The sequence below is a fragment of the Talpa occidentalis genome, unplaced genomic scaffold, assembly GCF_014898055.3.
Source record: "Talpa occidentalis isolate TD23 unplaced genomic scaffold, MPIMG_talOcc4v2.1 talOcc4.10, whole genome shotgun sequence".
Classification (NCBI taxonomy): domain Eukaryota; kingdom Metazoa; phylum Chordata; class Mammalia; order Eulipotyphla; family Talpidae; genus Talpa; species Talpa occidentalis.
In genome coordinates this window covers 86,055,013-86,072,281 of record NW_023600993.1, presented here as the reverse complement: position 1 = coordinate 86,072,281, position 17,269 = coordinate 86,055,013, and the positions used below count along the sequence as shown (strand labels likewise).

The 17,269-nt window shown below is 40.4% G+C and overlaps 1 protein-coding gene across 2 annotated transcripts in view; it reads left to right on the top strand.

Moving 5' to 3' along the window:
* Positions 1–17,269, top strand: part of ITCH (itchy E3 ubiquitin protein ligase) — a 108,918-nt gene that overhangs the window by 26,667 nt on the left and 64,982 nt on the right. Inside the window, exons 3-5 of one of the 2 annotated variants that reach the window (XM_037496600.2) lie at positions 9,884–9,974; positions 14,534–14,675; positions 16,990–17,114. In XM_037496600.2, the coding sequence (XP_037352497.1) occupies positions 9,905–9,974; positions 14,534–14,675; positions 16,990–17,114 (337 nt within the window). In that variant the 5' untranslated portion in view covers positions 9,884–9,904. The other variant, XM_037496606.2, reaches the window with a different exon arrangement.

Genomic DNA, 17,269 nt, shown 5'->3' with positions numbered 1-17,269 from the left:
GGGAGACAAAATCAAAGTGGGGGCTCTGAATGTGCATGTAGGGAGAAGAGGGCCTATTAATAGAAAACTTCACTAATAGAATTATTTGGGGAATCAGTAGGAACGTTCGTAAGAAGAATTCCCTGCCTGGTTGTTTAAGTCTTGGTTACAGTGAGTTTGAAGCAAAGTAGGGAAACAGGATGGGGAGTTTTGTAATTCAATTTGCATACTTTATTCTTTTTTAAAAAAAGATTTATTTATTTATGCATGCAAGAACGGGGGTACAGACCAGAGGTGCGGGTGGTGAGAGGTGGTGAGACAGATTGGGGAAAAGAACAGGCAGATTGACCGAAACATACTGCTGAGAGTAGCAGCAGGGGAGTCAGGAGAGGTCTGCTGCACTATGTGGGTTTATCCCTGGCCGGGGATGGAACTCGTGCTGCGGTGACTGTGGGTAGCTTCATAGGTTGCGTCTTAACCCCTCGCGCCACCAGGGAGGCCCACCATAGTTTGTTCTTTAGTCTACTATTTTTGATACTGTTCTCCAACCGTCAGCTGTGCTGACATCTCCCATCTCAGATTTATCCTCCTAAGAGTGGAAAAAACTTCCTTGTATGAAGTAGGGGGTTTAGCAATAAAAATGGGTAGGCAGCTTTCAACTAATCTTGCTTTTGCATCCCAGTGTTGTTCCCCTTTTCCAGAATTATCTTGAACACTGTAGTATAAACAATAGTGGTTCTCGACTTACGTATTACCAACATAGGAGTTAACGTTGTGTGTGTTGTCAGCATTGGTCCATCCATCTGCTTTGTGGTTTACTGAATTTGTTTGCTTGTTGTCTACTTCTGTTTTTGCTGACCATTACCAATACTACTTTTTTAATTACTAAAATTGCTTTGTGAAGGTTTAGAGGAAAATCTTCATTCAGGTCTTTTGCCAATTTTTAAGTGTTTTGTCTTTTATTATTTTTTTAAAGATTTATTTATTTATGCATACAAGAACTGGGGTACAGGCCAGAGGTATGGGGGTTGAGAGGATCCACCAGAGACAGAATGGGGAACCAAACAGGCAGATTGACCGAAACACATTGCTGAGGAGAGCAGCTAGCGAGTCAGAAGTAGTCTGCTATGCCATGTGGGTCGCTCCCTGGTCAGGGATTGAACTCTTGCTTTCAGTGACTGTGGATAGCTTCATAGGGTGCGTCTTAACCCCTTGCACCACCAGGGAGGCCCTGTTTTGTCTTTAAGTGTTGAGTGGTAAGTTTTCATTTATAGTCTGGATACTTTTATCAGGTATATAATTTATAGGCTTTTTCTCCCATTCTGTGGGTTGACTTCTTTGTTGATGTTTTTGGAACCCAAAAGTTTTAAATTTTGTATTATATCCAGTTAGCCTACTTTCTTTTATTGCTTTTTCTTTTGGAAACCATGAAACCATGTCTAATGCAAGAAATTATGTCTGATGCGGGTCCCATAGAAATACAACTAATTTCTTCTAAGAGTTTTTTAGATTTAGGTTGATGATCTACTGTGAGGTAATTATTGTCTGTGATCGAGTTAGGGGTTTGTATTCATTTTTGTGCTTCTGCATATACAGTTGTTCCAGCACCAGTTGTTTTAAAGGTTGTCTTAGCATCCTTGTCAGAATCAGTTGGCCATTGATACTGTGTTTATTTCTGGACTGAGTTCTATTCCATTAATCTATCCATATGTTCCATATTTCTATTCTTATGCCAATACCACAGTGTCTTGATTACTGTAACTTTGTAATAGATGTTGAAATTAGAAAGTAAGCATCCTCCAACTTCAACTTCATTTTTCGTTTTTAAGTTTTTTTTTTTTTTTTGGTGGGACCCTCGCCGGCAGCTGGGGAACAAACTGGTGCTGCAGAGGCTGCAGGCAGCCTCGCAGCCAAGTGTTCAACCGCTGCGCCACCAGGGGAGGCCCTGTTTTGTCTTATTTTTGATAATTCGTATTTCCACATGAATTTTGTGATCAGCTTAATGAATTTCTGCAAAAATGGTAACTGGGATTTTCAGAGTGACTGTGTTTAATCTGTAGCTCATTTAGGAGACAGTTGTCATATTACTGTTGAATCATGTAACACATGAACATTGAAATTTTTTTTTCACCTAGGTTTTTTTCTTCCAATTTATTGGTTTGCCAATTGTTTACATAACCATTAATACTTGCTTTTAGGAGTAAACATTCACATTTCCATATGTATACATGCTTTACTCACCTTCTACCAGTGCTCCAGTAATAGTGCCCATTACCTTTCCTCTCCTGTCTTCCTGTCTGCTCCCCACCCTCCTGATTGCCAGTGTATTTTTTGGTCTAAGAATTATTTTTGATGTGCTTTTCCATTTTGATTATTTATATTCCTCAAATGACTGAAACCATCCAGTAACTGTCTTTCATTTTCTGATTTTTTTCACTTAGCATATTCACCTTAAGATCCACCCATTTTGTACCAGAAGGCATTAGATCTTATTTCTTAGTTTTGTACTTTGTTGAATTTATTCCTGAAGTTTTTTATTCATTTTTATGCTATTATAGATGGAATTGTTTCCTTGATTTCATTTTCAGATTTTTTTTATTGCTATGGTGTAGAAATACAATGGTTTTTACATAACGATCTTGCTGATGTTCTTTAATAATTTTTAAGTGAACTTGTTACAGGGCAACCTTGATATGAAATGGGTTGCCTGACTGTGGGTCCTCACCCACACGCTTAAAGGGTGCTTATTTATTTATTAATACTCAATTGCAGACACACACACAAAAGGTTAATAATCAGTTTATTTACAGAAGAAGGGGAAATGAAGAAATGAGTAATTCGGGGAGGAAAAGAGGGAGATAAATCCATGAATGTGTCCTACCAGTTCCACTGACCTGGAATCCCAATGGCATGTAGAGAGTTGGTGAAAAGCCAAGAGCCGTGAGGCCAAGAGAACCCCAAGGCCCACGTATCTGGTTTTATACCAAACCTGGCTGCTTAACTCCACCCTCAGGCCTCAGCAACCCTCCCTTTGGTGATGATGGGATTTGTAGTTCCCAGTGTATTGATGACTTTGGTCTGGAATGGGGGTGGAGTTCACAAAACCTGTAGAGTTTGCTCAGGACATCATTTTCCCTTAACAAACTCTTTAGGATTTGTACACTTGACCATATCCTCTTCAAATGGAGATAGTTCTCCTCCTTACTTGATTTATCTTGCCGGATTACGCTGGTTAGAAACTCCAGTCAGTCTGTATGGAAGGGCTCTAATTTCCCACAGCCTTGCTGACATTAATTTTTTTTTTTTGTTAGTGGCTATCATGAGAGGTATGAGAGGATGTTTCATTGTGGTTTTGATTTGCCTTTTCCTGATATTAGTGATGCCAGGCATCTTTCCACATACCTTACCTGTTGGTCACTTGTATGTCTTTGGAGAAATGTCTTAAGTCCTTTGCCCATTTTTAAGTTGAATTTTTGTTTTGTTTTGTGTTTTTACTGAGTTTCAGAAGTTCCTCAAGTAGTTTGGACTTGAACCGCTTATAAATGTGGTTTACAAATATTTTTTTCCCATTTAGTGGACTGTCTTTTCTCTAGATTGATTGTTTCCTTTGCAGAGCAGAAGGTTTTTGTAGTTTGGTATAGTCCCTACTATCTATTTTTGCTTTTGCTTAGCATAATATCCAAGAAATTATCTCCAAGACCATTATCATGAAGCTTTTCACCTGTATTTTCTTGTAGGAGTTTTACAGGTTTGTGTCTTTTTTGAAGACTAATAAATTTTGAGTTGGTTTTTATGTATGGTATGAGTGTTCAATTTCTTTTGTATGTGGATATCCAATTTTGGCAACACCATTTATTGACACTGTCCTGTTCTTATATTGCTCTCAGCACCTGTGTTGAGTATCAGTTGGCTGATTTTGGGTTTATTTCTGGGCTGTCTGGTCTCTTCCATTGATCTAAATGTTTATTTTTGTGTCAGTACAATAGTTTCAATGACTGTAGCTTTGTAATGTATCTTGAAATCAGGAAGTGTTAGGTCTCCAGCTCTGTTCTTTCACAAGATTATTTTGGTTAGTTGAGGTCTGTTGTGGTTCTATTTGAATGTTTGGATTTTTTTCTATTTCTTTTTTTTTTTTTTTAAGATTTATTTATTTATACAAGAACTGGGGTACAGGCCAGATGCGCGGGAGGGTGAGAGAATTCACCAGGGAGAGCGAGGAGCAGAACAGGCAGATGGACTGAAGACACTGCTGAGGGGAGCAGAGGGCGAGACAAGAGTCTGCCCTGCCATATAGGCATCTCCCAGGCCAGCCGGGAATCGAACTGGTGCTGCAGAGGCGGCGGACAGCTTCTCAGCATGGTGCTCAACCCGCTGAGTCACCGGGGAGGCCCTAAGTTTGTTTTAATCGCTTCATACTTATTCTATGGTATGAATGTCATTATTTCACTGGTTGCCAATTGATATTTAGAGTTTAAAAAAAAATATGTTCCTGTTGTTTTTAAGTGTTCTATAAATGGTAATTTTTATTTTTTTAATAATTTAAAATACTTAATGAATTTTGATTATGTAAAACTAATGTTTAAGTATTAATATCTATAAATTATAAAAATTATCACCATGTTTTTACAACCACCCCACAGTTCTTTAATTATAGAATCACTATTCCTAAAAATGTTTTTTTCAATTTTTTTTTTTAAAGATTTATTTATCTATACAAGCACTGGGTATAGTCAGAAGCGCGGGAAGGTGAGAGAATTCACCAGAATCAGAGCGGGGAGCAGAGCAGGCAGAAGGACCGAAGTACAATGCTGAGGGGAGCAGCGGGCGGCAGGAGAGGTCTGCACGCCTTGTGGGACCCTCCTCCGGTGGCCAGGGAGTAGCCAGGGATCGAACCGGTGCCGCAGAGGCTGCGGGCTGCTTTGCAACCCAGTGCTCAACCGCTGCGCCACCAGGGAGGCCCTCCTAAAAATGTCTGTAATTTATACTTCCATTAGTCTTTTCTACATGAAGTTCACTTGAGGTTTTTTTTCTTTTAAGATTTTATTTATGTATAGTAGAACTGGGGTGTAGGCCAGAGGTGTGTGTGTGGCAGGGTAAGAGGATTCACCAGAGACAGAGTGGGGCAGGTCTACTGAAATGCACTGCTGAGGGGAGCAGCAGGCGAGACAGGAGAGGTCTGATGTGCCATGTGGGATGGAACTCACCACAGTGGCTGGCAGTAGCTTGATAGCTCTGAGACTTTAACCCCTGCGCCACCCACCAGGGAGACCCTCATTTGAGTTAAGATGTTTTCTGTAGAGCTTTGAAGATTTTTTATTTGCAGTTTGTTATTAGTGCTAATTTAGAATATTTAAAAGAATGTTTTTCCACATCAAAGTGTTGCTATAGATCAGCAACTGGAGTAGTACTTTATCATGCAGCAGATCAAAATCCAGATATTGGGTTCACTGCCTCTTAATGTCCTTGTCTTGATATTGGACTCACTGCCTCTTAATTGCCTTGTCTTGATGTCTTTGCCTTCTGTTGTAGTAGTCTGCTAGTGTTGATGAGAAGTTGATTACTATAAAGAGTATGGAAATGATGTCCCTTTAATGGCTTCCTATAACAAGCACTTTGAATCAGAAGAATATCCTGTGCAGTGCAGTGTTAAGACTTTTTTGTAATACCTCATTTCTTTATACTCTCAATGCCTACTAATGACCTCCACTATTTAAAATAAAAGGCATTTTAGTTAATTGGGAGTTAAAAAAACACCCAAAATGATGCAATTTAAGTAAATAATTAAGATAAAGAAAAAAATATGTACCAGCTCAGGGAAATGAGCTAGTTGCTATAGTTGAAAAATTTTAGCTTTTGATCATTTTCATGTGTAACACAAGGAATAAAGCATATTGGATTTTACACAGTTCATTTCAGTAAGAACCATTTTATTTCATTTTGGCAGATTTGAGAAGATATCAGAATTGTTTTAGATTTAAATTTTTTAAAAACTTATTTATATATACTTTACATCATTTTCTTTTTTTAATCATTGTTCATTTTTAAAACAACGCTTGCTTTCTTTTCTCAGGTGTCGTCCCCATAGAATTTCCACCACCAGTTCACCCATGCACCATCACCACAGTCCCCTGTGTTCTTCCTGCCCTCCTTCTGGTCCCTTTCCCTCCCCCTCCCCTGCAGGATGTCTCTGGTTTATAATTGTTTGTTTTTGTTTCGTTTTGTATTGTTATTATCTTTTTTCCTCTGATGCCTTATTTGGTTCCCCCATATTCCTCCTATAAGTGAAACCATCCAATATTTTTCATTCCAATATTTTTCCTTCGGACTTACTTCACTGAGCATAATTCCTCCTAGCTGCATCCACGTTGCCGCAAATGGCATGAGTTTATCTTTTTGATTGCTGAATAGTATTCCATTGGGTACAGATATTCTTTTGAATCATTGTTCTTGTATCCTTTAGGTAGATCCCTGGGAGTGGAATTACTGAGCCATATGTTACCTCCATTTTTAGTAGACTGAGGAACCGCCATACAGCTGTCCATAGTGGTTGGACCAGTTTGCACTTCCACTAGCAGTGTAGGAGAATTCCTTTTCACCACATCCTTGCCAACGTTTGTTGTTACTAGTTTTTTTGATATATGCCATTCTTACTGGTGTAAGGTGGTGTACCTAATTGTGGTAGCCAGGAATCAAGCCCAGGTTTTCTGACTTTTATATAGTTTTGTTAGAGGAATCATGTTGTTTCCACATTGGGGTTAACTCTTCTGTGATTAGGAACTGAAGAAAATAATGTTGAGTTGTTTATTAAGTGTAATTTAATAGCTCTTTTTTTATTCATTTCATCAGATATATAAGCATTTACTAACAGTGTCAAACTGTTTTGAACTTAGGAGTTTGATCAGTGAACAGAGATCCTACTTAGTGGAGTTATATTCTGGATTTAAGCCAATAAATATAACTACCAAGTACATCAGAAGGTTATATATTCTGTAGAAGAAAAAATTTCCAGGATAGGTGGAGCAGATTGTAATGTTGTTAAGAGAACAGTTAGAACAAAAGTCTCCATGTCTAGAATGTGTTGGCATATTTGAGAATGTAAGTGTTACAGGACAGGGAGCGGGGCACCCCTGAACCCCAAACCTGCCCACTCTAAATAGGTTCTGCCATCCACTGCATCAAGACAAAACTTACTCCATTGTTTAAGAACTAGAATACAATTAGTGTGCAATATAGGAAAGGGGAAGAGAATGGGGAAGAATAGAGTTTCCAAATCAAGCACCCAAAGTTACCCATCCCCTCATGGGTAAATGCCCAGCCAAACAAGGTTGGCCCAAAGTAAGGCCTGAAAGCCTGCCACAAGTCTACTGTACCTTGTGGGACCCATGGAAAAGGGTCAGAAACAGCCAGACAAGTCTGGGAGAAAAAGAGCAAAATCAAAATCAAGATAAAAGCTGCCATTGTTAACCTGCCCACAGGTCTCTCACCCATATCTATTTCAGTCAGCCCAGGACCAAAAAGCAAGTGTGACTTCTTTACATGTCTCTCTGCTCCATGTGCCTCCTTCCGGCTCTCCATCCTTCTTCCTTTCTTTTCCAGTCTCCTCTTCAGCTTCTTCTCTTCCCTGCTCACCTCCACCCTGCCTTGGGTGGGCAGGGAACCTGAAATCTCCCCTTTTCCTGGGGGGACCACCCTGTTACAATAGGAGGTAGGTTCCTGAGTGGGAGAGGAAAGAAGGAAATGTCAGGAAATTGGGAGCAGGGAATAACAAATAATATAAGATCTTTCAGGTCATTGTAAAAACTTCATCAGCTTTTACTCTGAGTAAAATGGGGAGCATTTTGCAGGGTTTGGAACATTTTAAAGAATTATCTTAGGGCCTCCCCGGTGGCGCAGCGGTTGAGCGCTGGGTTGCGAAGCTGCCCGCGGCCTCTGCGGTGCCGGTTCGATCCCCGGCTGCTCCCCGGCCACCAGAGGAGGGTCCCACATGGCGCGCAGACCTCTCCTGCCGCCCGCTGCTCCCCTCAGCAGTGTACTTCGGTCCTTCTGCCTGCTCTGCTCCCCGCTCTGGCTCTGGTGAATTCTCTCACCCTCCCGCGCTTCTGACTGTACCCAGTGCATGTATAAACAAAACAAACAAACAAATAAATAAATAAATAAAACATGCCTCTATTAAAAAAAAAAAAATTTAAAAAAAAAAAAAAGAATTATCTTAGTTGTGTTAATTAAAGGTACTGAGATTAGAAAAGGGAAGAAACAGGGAAACCTGTTTGTAAAGAATGGCATAATCTAGGAAATAGGTGCTATCAGGGGAAACTGAACAGATTTGTGGTAGAGGGGGTAAGAATTGAGTGCGTTCCTGGACCAAGCTTTAGTGTGGGGTGCTGTAGGAGTAACTTCTCCGCATCATCAAGCATTTCTCAGATACCAAGCAGAGTATCCAAGAATTCAACTTAATTCTGAACTATTTGGAAATAGCATCAGGTTCCATAGGTAGTGTCTCAGTCCCACAATACAGTGTTCCATTTCACATTCTGATGGCAAGCTAGTGCTTCTGACCAACTAGCTACAAATTGGAGGCTTCAGTGACCCCCGCCAACTCAGGGTATCAGTTGCAAGTCTAGGTTATCAGTATCTCTCAATTACTAATTATAAATCACAAGTCCATTAATTTACTAGAGCAGCTCATAGAACTCAGGACACTGGTTGCTCACTAGATTACTGATTGATTACAAAGAATATTAAAGGATATGAATTAGCAGTTGGAGATATATAGGGTGAGATTTCGAATAAAGGAACTTCTGTCCTCATGGAGTTTGGGACCTGGTTCATAGGCATATGAAAGTGCTCTTGTTTCTGGAAACTCCTAAGACTCCTTTTGGGTTTTTTTGGAGCTTCATTAATTGGACATGAATAAGTAACTCAGTGGCCATTTGTGATTGTTCAACCTCTAGCTCTTTCCCTTCCCCAGAAATCAGGAGGCAGGACTGAAAAATTTCAGTGTTCTATTCTTAGTTGCTTTCCCTGATAACCTGATCCCCATCTTTGGGTGCTTTCTAAAAGTCACTTAATTAACATAAGGCCAGTTGGGGTGTAAAAGAGCTGTTATAAATATCAAGACACCTATTTTACCTTTATGGGTCTGAAGCTTATAAAGTCATTAAGTTTTCAGGAACTTCGGACAAAAGGCCAAATGTTACTACAAAGGATGGACCCATTGCCGTTATCTTTGGAAATTCCTAGGACTTTGGGGTCTGTGAGCCAGGAACTGTGAAAAGGTGGGGGTGTGTGGGGAAAGTGTAAAATATGAATCACTATATATTTTAATTATTATTTTTAAATATTTATTTTTATACAAGAACTGGGGTACAGGTCAGAGGCACGGGAGGGTGAGAGGATTCATCAGAGACAGAGTAGGGAGCAGAACAGGCAGACGGACCAAAGCACTGCTGAGGGGAGCAGCGGGCGAGACAGGGGAGGTCTGCCGCACCATGTGGGAATCACCCTGGCCGGCCGGGAATTGAGCCCGTGCTGCAGAGGCTACGGACAGCTTCACAGCGCTGCGCTCAACCTGCTGTGCCACTGTGGTTATAAATCACAATTAGAAGGAATCATCAAAGGAACCTGTGAGGTAGGAGTTAGACCTAGAGAATTATTCTGTTCTTGGGAACTCAAGGGAAGAAAGTAAAACAAGGGAACTCAAGGGAGGAAGGAATGATCAACTGTGTTGGATTTTGCTGATGGTTTAGTCAGGATAAATAATAGAATTGAAAATTTAGCAATATAAAGGCCATTAGTTATTATGTGGCCTTTAGTGGGATATGGAAATGGTCTGGTGGCACTATTTACATATTTTTAAATGGGAATGCTTTGATGTTTACAAAAGTTTTTCCTTTGCCATGTTCAGGTTTTCTATTCTATTGGTGGTATGTCTGACAGTGGCTCACAGCTTGGTTCAATGGGTAGCTTGACCATGAAATCACAACTTCAGATCACTGGTAAGTTTTAAAAAGATCCTCTGCTTTACTTTTTGTTTTTCCTAAGGTAAAATATCTTAAGAAAATCTTGAGTGACTCATATGTCTGATGCTGAATTAGTATTTGCTTAAATGAATGAATGAACAAAATATTTTAGATATGTAGAAATTACCTTTTAATTTCAGGATGTTCTTGTGTCTTTTGCATGTTTTTTGATTTTTTTTTTAAAGATTTATTTATTTATATAAGAACCACGGTACAGGCCAGATGTGCGGGAGGGTGAGAGGATTCACCAGAAACAGAGTGGGAAACAGAACAGTCAGACTGACGAAATTCACTGCCGAGGGGAGCAGCAGGTGAGGCAGGCAGGAGAGGTCTGCCACACCATGTGGGATTCTCACCGGCCGGCCAGGATCGAACCCATGCTGCTGGGGCTGTGGACAGCTTCATAGTGCCGCGCTCAACTGCCTGTGCCACTAGGGAGGCCCCCCCTTTTTTTTTTTTTAAAGACTTATTTATGCTTTTTTTTTTTGGTACATTAAACATAGGTGCCTGGGCAGTTGTTTGCTTAGTTTGTATGAAGTTTTATTGAGAGATAATTCCCATACCATATTGTTTACCCATTTATGTAGGTCAGTGATTATTAGTACATTTACAGAATTATTCAGTCATCACCATCGTCAATTTTAGAACAGGGCCTCCCCGGTGGCGCAGCGGTTGAGCGCTGGGTTGCGAAGCTGCCCGCAGCCTCTGCGGCGCCGGTTTGATTCCCGGCTGCTCCCCAGCCACCGGAGGAGGGTCCCACATGGCGCGCAGACCTCTCCTGCCGCCCGCTGCTCCCCTCAGCAGTGTACTTCGGTCCTTCTGCCTGCTCTGCTCCCCGCTCTGGCTCTGGTGAGTTCTCTCACCCTCCCGTGCTTCTGACTGTGCCCAGTGCTTGTATAAATAAATAAAACAAAATAAATCTTAAAAAAAAAAAAAAAAGATTTAAAAAAAAAATTTAGAACATACTTACCACTCCAGTGTTGACAAAAATAAAATTTTTAATAATATTAGACAGAGCTTATTAGATAATCCAAATGAGTATTTGAATCCAGGAAGTTGTCTAACAAAATTTTACTCTGTGAATTTGAGTTTAGTTTATATATAGGAACAGTGAGTCATTGATTTTTTTTTTTTTAAAGATTTATTTATTTATGCATACAACAGCTGGGGTACAGGCCAGAGATGTGGGGCTTGGGGGGGGTGAGTGGATTCACCAGAGACAGACTGGGAAATAGAACAGGCAGACTGATTGAAATAACACTGTTGAGGGAAGCAGCAGTCTGGATTGCTCCCTGGCCGGCTGGATATCGAACTGGTGCTGCAGAGGCTGCGGATTGCTTCTTAGTGCGGTGCTTAACCCCTTGTGCCACCAGGGAGGCCTCTGAGTCATTGATGTTAAGAAATTATTCTTTTTTTTTTTTTTAAGATTTATTTATTTATTTATACAAGCACTGGGTACAGTCAGAAGCGCGGGAGGGTGAGAGAACCCACCAGAGCCAGAGCGGGGAGCAGAGCAGGCAGAAGGACAGAAGTACACTGCTGAGGGGAGCAGCGGGTGGCAGGAGAGGTCCGCGCGCCGTGCGGGACCCTCCTCCAGTGGCCGGGGAGCAGCCGGGGATCGAACTGGCGCTGCAGAGGCCGCTGGCAGCCTCACAACCCAGCGCTCAGTTGCTGCGCCACCGGGGAGGCCCTTAAGAAATTATTCTTGACTGTTAGGGATGGAGAATAGAAGTGGGCTTTTGGTTTATTGTAGGCTTAGAGCTATAGATTTCCTAAATTATATTGAACTAAAGATGTGCTGATGATCTATGAGTAGAAGAGGCTAAATGCCTGGGTCTAATCACTTGTCCTGATTTGTAAAGAATGAACAGTGGAGATGCAAAGCCTGGGTACCGATTGTTTAAATCTTCTTTATCTGGTAGTGATTGAAAGGATGGTTTACCCACAGGCATTAGACTCCTATATGGCTGCGTCACAGAACAGGAATAGGAAGCCCAGCGATCTGACTTAAAAGCCTGTACAGGTGACTGTTCTCTTGCTTGCTAGGTCTGAGAGGGGGGGTTCCCAGAACATTATTTATTTATAAAAGATTTATTTTTATTTATTCAAGAGCTGGGGTACAGGCCAGATGTGCGGGAGGGTGAGAGGATTCACCAGAGACAGAGCAGGGAACAGAATAGGCAGACTGATGAAATACACTGCTGAGGGGAGCAGCCGGTGAGATAGGAGAGGTCTGCTGCACCATTTGGGGTGGCTGGTGGGGATCAAACCTGCACTGCAGAGGCTGCGAACAGTTTCACAGCGTTGTGCTCAACTGCCTGCGCCACCAGGGAGGCCCCCCAGAACATTTATAGTTTGTTCACACCAGAAATGTTGTATCCATTAGGAGTCGCTCCTCATATTCCACAACTACTAATTTACTTTCTGTCTATAGATTTGCCTATTCTGTTTCTCTCATAAACTGAATCATAAAATGTATGGCCTGTTGTCTCTAACTTCTTTCACTCAGCATAGTTTTCAAGGTTCACGCATGCTGTAGTATGCATTAGTATTTCATTTCTTTTTATTTTCAAATACTATTCCTTGTATGCACATATCACTTTTTTTTTTTTTTTAAAGATTTATTTATTTATTTATAAAAGCACTGGGTACAGTCAGAAGCGTGGGAGGGTGAGAGAATTCACCGAGCCAGAGCGGGAGCAGAGCAGGCAGAAGGACCGAAGTACACTGCTGAGGGGAGCAGCGGGCAGCAGGAGAGGTCTGCGCACCATGTGGGACCCTTGCCCCGTGGCCGGGGAGCAGCCGGGGATCGAACTGGCGCTTCAGAGGCTGCGGGCAGCTTTGCAACCCAGCGTTCAACCGCTGCGCCACCAGGGAGGCCCACATATCACTTTTGTTTTTCAAAGATTTACTTATTTATACAAGATCCGGCGTACAGGCCAGATGTGCAGGAGAGTGAGAGGATTCACCAGAGACAGAGCGGAGAACAGAACAGGCAGAGTGATGAAATACACTGCTGAGGGGAGCAGCGGGCAAGACAGGAGAGGTCTGCCTCACCATGTGGGCATCTCCGTGGCCGGCGGGGATCCAACCGGCACTACAGAGGCTGCGGACAGCTTCACAGCGCTGTGGTCAACTGCCTGTGCCACCAGGGAGGCCCACATACCACATTTTTATTTATTCATTTGTCATTTGATTTGAGTTGTTTCCTCTTTTTGGCTGTTATGAATAACACTATGAACATTTGTGTGTGTTTTTGTGAAGGGCCTCCCCGGTGGCACAGCTGGTTGAGCGCAGCGCTGTGAAGCTGTCCGCAGCCTCTGCAGTGTCAGTTCGATTCCCGGCCGGCCAGGGACATTCCCACATGGCGTGGCAGAACTCTCCTGTCTTGCCTGCTGCTCCCCTCAGCAGTGTACTTCGGTCCTTCTGCCTATTCTGCTCCCTGCTCTGTCTCTGATGAATTCTATCACTCCCCGCACCTCTGGCCTGTACCCCAGTGCTTGTATAAATAAATCTTTAAAAAAAAAAAAGTTTTTGTGAAGGTGTATACTTTCACTTCTTGCAAGTGTATACATAGGAATGGAGTCACTGGGTCATGCAGCATCCATATTTACCATTGTTAGGGTGAAGCTAAAGAATCAGTATTTTAAAGTGTACAATGTAGAAAACTCTTATTTAAATAATGTAAGACATATTGGATGTCACAAATAATCTTCCATTTGTGACTTGCCCTTCATTAGCTTTCCAGCACGCTTAGAATAAAATCCTAATCCCTTATCTTAATTTTTTTTTTCCTTTTTTATATATTTATTTTCTGTTTTATATTTTTTTTTTTAAATATTAAATTTTATTTTTATATTCCCCCATACAATTGCAAACGCCCCATTCTGACCCCAATCCTTCCCCTCCCGCCCCCCACCCCCCTTATCTTAATTTTTAAGCTAAATATTATCGCTCCCTATTTACCATTCTTCCCTATTTGCCATACTTTTCCACAGATATGCTTAGCTTTTTTCCTGGCTGAAATGCTCCCCTCTTCCCACCATCAGTGTTCACATGGCCAGCTCCTTATATGAATGTTTCCTTAAAAGTACTTTCCAAGACCCTCCATAGTACCCAGTGATAATCTACTACATTAGCTTGTTTTTCATTGTAAGGATTTTTTTCTAACTAGTATATTATCTCCTTTATCTTCTTTACTTATATGGATCTATTTAGAGTTTAAAGCAATATATGACACATGGTAGACATTAAAATATTTGTTGATTTAATTTATCAGTATACTTTTAATTGACTTCAGAGCTCTAGCTCTGCTGATACTGACAGTTGGGATCTACTGATAGGCTTTTGGGTAGATTGTAATTTATTTGCTAGAATGGGAGGAAATACAAAGGTCATGAATGAATAAAATTCGTGAGTAATTTAGAGCAAAACTGCTTTGAATAAAAATATTTAAGCCTTCATGAAATTGAGTTGATTTGAAGGGTGAGCTAACATCTCAAATATTAAAATATTTTCTCTTTTCTTTTACCTAGTCATTTCAGCAAAACTTAAAGAAAATAAAAAGAATTGGTTTGGACCAAGTCCTTATGTAGAAGTCACAGTGGATGGACAGTCAAAGAAGACAGAGAAATGCAACAATACGAACAGTCCCAAATGGAAGCAATCCCTTACAGTGTAGGTTTGGAAGTATTTTCACAGTATATTTTGTTTAGTAGGTGAGCAGAAATGCAGCTTTAAAAATATTTCTTATTCCTCACCCCTCATTCTTAGAACTCCTTCTCTAGTCCTGTTTTGTTTTTTTTTCCCTTTAGATACTATGTTCTTCCAGTCTGTCCTTTTCTGTCTTCTCCACTTTATTTGATGGTATTATTGCAACTGAACAATTGAGAGAGCCCATTTAAGACTTTGTTTTTAATTAATAACACATTAGAAATTGAAGCTAAATATGTGAATAAGAATTAAAAAATATATAAGCGGTCACAACCCTCATAAAGATTATGACTAGAGATGTTTAGCAGATTAGTATACTGATGCTACCTACTTTCTACCAACTGCCATCTCTGCTCAATAGAGACGTACTTTGAGGTTCTTAAGCAGATACAAACATGAACGAACTCCTTGGTGGTTTAAGACTTAAGAAATTCTCCTTGTATCCCCAAATGATGGTGCTGTTGTTGAGCCCAGATATTTGGAGGAGTACATGCTTCAAGTTCTTCTACTGAATTTTTAATTTGTAGCAGACTGGTGTGCAGTTTTAACAAGCCTTCCATTGTTACATAGCAGGCTTTCCAGACTTCTCTTTAGAACTTAATCAAAATAATTTGGATAAGATCATCTTTCACAGTATACTTTATCCTTTCAAATAAAGTAAAATTATCAACTGTTTTATTTCATCCCCATTATTACTTCCCAGATAACTAAGAGAAATGTTTTCTTAATGTATTTTATACTATGTGTTTTCCTGAAAGTTACAGTCGAGAATTTTGTAAAGAATGAATTTATTGTAGCCCCACCCCCAAAAGCAATGTTAAGGTGAATATTTTTAGTTTAACTACCTATTTCTCTTAATAAAATGATGGTGTAAATATGAGCATGAATATGTTAGACATCAGTAGACTTCTAAGAAGGAAAGTGTTAACTTGTTCTCCAAAATTTGATCATGTTTTAGAGAGATTTGAGATACAGAGAATTTCAAACATTTCTAGAGTTTGTCTTTATATCATTGAATCTTAGGACTGTGATAAACTATTCCTATTTTTCTAATTAATGGCTCTAAAATTGTTTTTATATAATTGCACATTCAAATTTCCTGTTCTTTGATTTAGAAATTACCATTACAGATAGCATTCCTTATTGACATTTAGCAAGATATGAGTGAGTCTATGTTTGACACCTGTCCAGGCAAAATGTCCTCTATCATTATAAAACTTGGGGTATCTAATGTAATTTTCAAATCATTATGTAACTGAGGAACTTTTTAATGTAAATTTTTTTTTAAAGATTTATTTATTTATACAAGCACTGGGTATAGTCAGAAATGCGGGAGGGTGAGAGAATTCACCAGAGCCAGGGGGGCGAGCAGAGCAGGCAGACAGACGAAGTACACTGCTGAGGGGAGCAGCGGGCGGCAGGAGAGGTCTGTCGCGCCATGTGGGACCCTCGCCCATGGCTGCAGAGGCCGTGGGGAGCTTTGCAGTCCAGCATTCAACTGCTGCACCACCAGGGGAGGCCCAGTGTAAATTTTAATTACAGCTCTTCTTCCAGTGTATTGGCCACTGACTGGCTATATAACATTGGGTAATTTGCTTAACCTTTCTGTTTTTTTTTTTTTTGTTTTGTTTTTTTAAGGATTTATTTATTTATGCATACAAGAACTGGGGTGTAGGCCAGAGGTGCAGGGGGTGAGAGGATTAACCAGAGAGAGTGGGGAGCAGAACAGGCAGATCCACTGAAACATACTGCTTAGGGGAGCAGTGGGCGAGCCAGGAGAGGTCTGCTGTGCCATATGGGTCATCTCCCTGGCTGGGGATTGAACTTGTGCCTTATTGGCTGGCGATAGCTTGGTAGCACTGTGTCTTTAACCCTTGCACCACCAAGGAGGGCCCTGCTTAGCCTTTCTGAATATTAGTTTCTATATCTGAGTATGGGGATGGTAATTCCCATCTTATAGGTTTTCTGTGAAGATTAGATGAAATAATCTCTAGCTCAAGATTGACATATAAAATAAGAATTTAATTTGTAAATTCACTTTTTATGCTACAGAAAGAAGCCATTTTTCCAGCAGTTTATAACATAAGCATACTTTTATTAAAGACATTCAGATATGGTTTATATACAGTTATAGAATATAGGCAATATTGATTGTACAGAAAACTATAAAGGGGTTCAATGGGATGACATTAAACATGAAAAAGTCAACTGTAATTTATTTGGAGTCCCATTGTGACATTTTGTGAAAATAATTTTTTTCATCTTTTTTCACTTTTAGTATTGTCACGCCTGTGAGTAAATTACATTTTCGTGTGTGGAGTCACCAGACACTGAAATCTGATGCTTTGTTGGGAACTGCTGCCTTAGATATCTATGAAACATTAAAGTCAAATAATATGAAACGTATGTATGTAAAAGTCTTAGAAATTATGTTCAGCTGTTTTTTGCTCCATGAAATTCATATGGTAAAAATGCAAAATGACTGTGTTCACTGTTTTTAAAGTTCACTCAGCCATAATACTAGCAATGAGAAGAATCTTAAACTATTTAAATTCTGA